The sequence below is a fragment of the Propithecus coquereli genome, unplaced genomic scaffold, assembly GCF_000956105.1.
Source record: "Propithecus coquereli isolate 6110/MARCELLA unplaced genomic scaffold, Pcoq_1.0 Scaffold96, whole genome shotgun sequence".
In the NCBI taxonomy this organism is placed as follows: Eukaryota; Metazoa; Chordata; class Mammalia; order Primates; family Indriidae; genus Propithecus; species Propithecus coquereli.
The window spans coordinates 5,307,487-5,310,811 of NW_012155951.1; the positions used below are offsets into that span (position 1 = coordinate 5,307,487).

General features: G+C 37.0%; 1 protein-coding gene across 1 annotated transcript in view; it reads right to left on the minus strand.

Annotated features, from left to right (window-relative positions):
* The window catches only part of RIT2 (Ras-like without CAAX 2), a 290,494-nt gene that overhangs the window by 233,737 nt on the left and 53,432 nt on the right, over positions 1-3,325 (minus strand). Inside the window, exon 2 of the mRNA XM_012665091.1 lies at positions 2,406-2,597. Within this exon, the coding sequence (XP_012520545.1) occupies positions 2,406-2,597 (192 nt within the window). The remainder of the gene's footprint in view (positions 1-2,405; positions 2,598-3,325) is intronic.

A 3,325-nucleotide genomic window follows, 5' to 3' on the forward strand; every position in this document is an offset into this window, starting at 1 on the left:
AGTTATAACATTAAAATAAAGTGTGAATTTAAATCATTTTGCAAAGGAAAATCCACTCTGCAGTTTTGGGAATAATTATTTCCATCACAAACACCACAGCCAGAAGCCAAATTTGCACATCAACACTTCATTATTGGAGACACTAGTACATGAGCTTTTATACAAAGATTATAATTTGTGTTTTCATGGTTTTTGCACATTCTGTGACTATCATGTTTACAGTACTTGCATTTATCATTGAGGAAAAGTCTGTAAAATCTGCAAAATTGCTCAGCTTAATGTCCTTTTTGGGTATTTGCTTCAGGGACGTTTGTGATGCTTGTGATTCACTTAACTGCTAATCTGAAAAGAGCAGCTAATTAACCAGGCTGGGAGGGGTCCTGATGAACATCCGTTTATGAGATCCTAAGGACCACCTTTTGAACCTAGGGCAGCAAGGCCTGGGGATACCGGAGAGCAAATATCAGCCAGGTTTGGACTCATGAAGAGCAGTCATTCTAGAGAGAATACGGTTAACTTTGGCCTGAAAAAGTTTCCCAAATGCTCTGAAATTCACTAGCTTTTTCAGAGTCACTTACAACTCTCCTGACTGGAACCCAATCAGAGGTTTTTGTTCTCCAGGAATTCTTAGACTTGTAACATAAGTGGTCATGTCGTCATCCATGGTACACTTCTTAGGATGCTCTGTCGTACTACCTCCTAGAAGCCCTAAGAAAAATAAAGCTGTCCCATTCTTCAGAAGATCTCAAAGATTCAACGACTAAGCCTCTCTCTCTCTTTTTTACTTTCTGCCAAGTATCTGAGAATAGCTTTATATTCAATTGGTAAGATAAACGTGAATTCTATGCAACCATATCATAACTAAACATTTCATTGGATAAAGGAAAACAGCAAAGCAATATAGCAGAACAGGTGCAGAGGAGACAAACAAAGATTATAGCTCCTAAAGTAATAGTTAGCTGCCACTTTAAGATGCTTAGACTCTCAAGTAAAATATCCAAAAATGTCACCACGAAAATGCATTGCACTAAATCATAGGAATATGTTTCCCTGTTAAGCATAAATTTATAAACATTGGCTCTATATGAGATCTTTTCACTTTAAGAAAACTTAAACTATGTTAGACATGAAAATTCAAATTTATAAAACACTAAAAACAGGAGAAAACGATTTGCTTTAGAGAAGATTCCTACCTTAACAAAAGGTTTTACTAGCAGACTAAGTAGCTTAAAAATAAATCATTAACTGGAATAACATGAACTGTTAATATTAAAAACCAGCTCAAATTTAAGGTCAGCACAAATAAAGATGATGCATCTCAAATTACAACTAAACAACTTGATTTAGAGAATTAGATTTATAAAAATTTGATTTGCATGCAACTTCTTGGTAATGTTACTTTGTGCAAAGTGAGTCAGGGCAATGGAATTGTGAAACGATTTCCATGGTCCCTCAACCAGGACAGCTGACGTATCATCACCATGTGGAGATCTCAGGGAGGAAGCCATCATAGTTTGCCTATCAGGTGCTGCCCAAGAAGCAGTGTCTGATAGACAAGAATAAAATATAATGAACTACGTGAATTCTGGTAATGAATCACAATCTAAGCTAGACATAGTTTTTTCGCCTTATCGATTTTGTTTGTTTGCAGGAGTTGTGAAATTGTCTGTGTATCAAAGTGATATTAGCAGGGGCAGGTTGGAGAAGATTGATGGTATATAAGAATAATTTCTGATTCAACCTGAGAAGTAGTGGCTTGTTCTAATTCTGAAAGGAGAGAAGAATCCTGTTTTGATTATCTACTGCATGAAAAATTACTCCAAAACATGGTGGCTTAAACAATTTCATTTTATTTGCCATTAATTCTGTAGGTCAGAAATACAGACAAGGCTCAGATGGGAGATTTTTCTGTTGCATTTGGCTTGGCTTGGGTTCTTACGAAGTCACAGGTGATGGTGGCTAGTGTTAGAATATGCAAAATGTGGTGTCTTGGCAAGGACGACTGCAAGCCTGGGTCTCACTTTGTCAATGTGACTCTCTCCATATGGTTAGTGTGGGCTTCTTTACTGGAACCCATGAGTAAACAATTCAAATGCGAAGACAGAAGCTACAGAACTCTTAAGACCCAACCTCAGAAGTTATACAGAATCACTTCCACTATACTCGTATGAGCCCAGATCCTAGGGCATGGAGGAGTGGTAAGGACACTGCAAAATAGCATGTGGGATGAGGAAGATTTTGGTAGCCAACATGATCCACTACAAGACTACAGTGATTTCTTAGAAAAATCATGTGCATCATTTCTTTCTAATAATTCTCAATGTGAACCTTGGAAAGCAGCCATATTTTGTACCACGTGTCCTCGGGGAAAAGACAGAAGCTAACAGATAAAAATTGGCACTCACCTGGCGGAACTGTTCCAGGTCAATTTTGTTACCCACCAACACCAGAGGAATTTCATAGGTGTGGCGGACCTGAAAAATGAGCTCTTTAAACTTGGCAGCCTCCTGAAATGATTGGCGGTCAGTGACGGAGTAGCAGATGATGAAGCCCTCCCCACCTCGCATGTACTGCTCCCGCATGGCTGTGAATTCTGCCTGCAGGAAAAGAAATAAATTCTTTATGGGCTTTGGATATAGAGAATCAATATGAGGTCTAAATATATCATTATGAAATTTGAATGTTTTAAGCCATTTTGAGTGTTGCTATTTAATCATAGAAGATTTGATTTAAGAGATCTTGGGAGAATATGTTATATAGCAAATTTTACTCATGGACTCTTAGGATTTATATATAGATGATGTATTTTTGATATTTTTAGTGACCTCATTTTGGGAAAATGAATCTAAATTTGTAAACTCTAAACATTAAATTTATTTGAACCTAAGGTATTCTTTACATTATATAGTTTAGATGTTTTTTCATTCCATACCTCTTGGAATAAGTTTTTTTCCTAGAAACAAAGAAAAAAAATGTATGATCTAAAGAAGTTGGCTTCACTTTACAAAAGAGAACAGGTTTTTGTAGAGAATCTGCCATAGGTTCTCCAAGGGACCTGGGGAACAAACTAATTTTCTGCTCAAAAATATGAAAACAAACTAGAGTTAGACCTTGGTTATCCTTGTGAATGGAGGAGATTGTTGGCATAGATAATTACAGATCCAGTTATAAGTTTGGGTGTTAGATTTATCTCTCAGAGATGTATAAACAAAAGGATCTGGATTGCTGAGTGAAGGGTCAATTTCTACATTCTGTTGGCTCTTTAATCTTCTTCTTTCCCCACAGAGGAGGGCAGCATTACATTCCAGATGGTACCAGTGTCCCA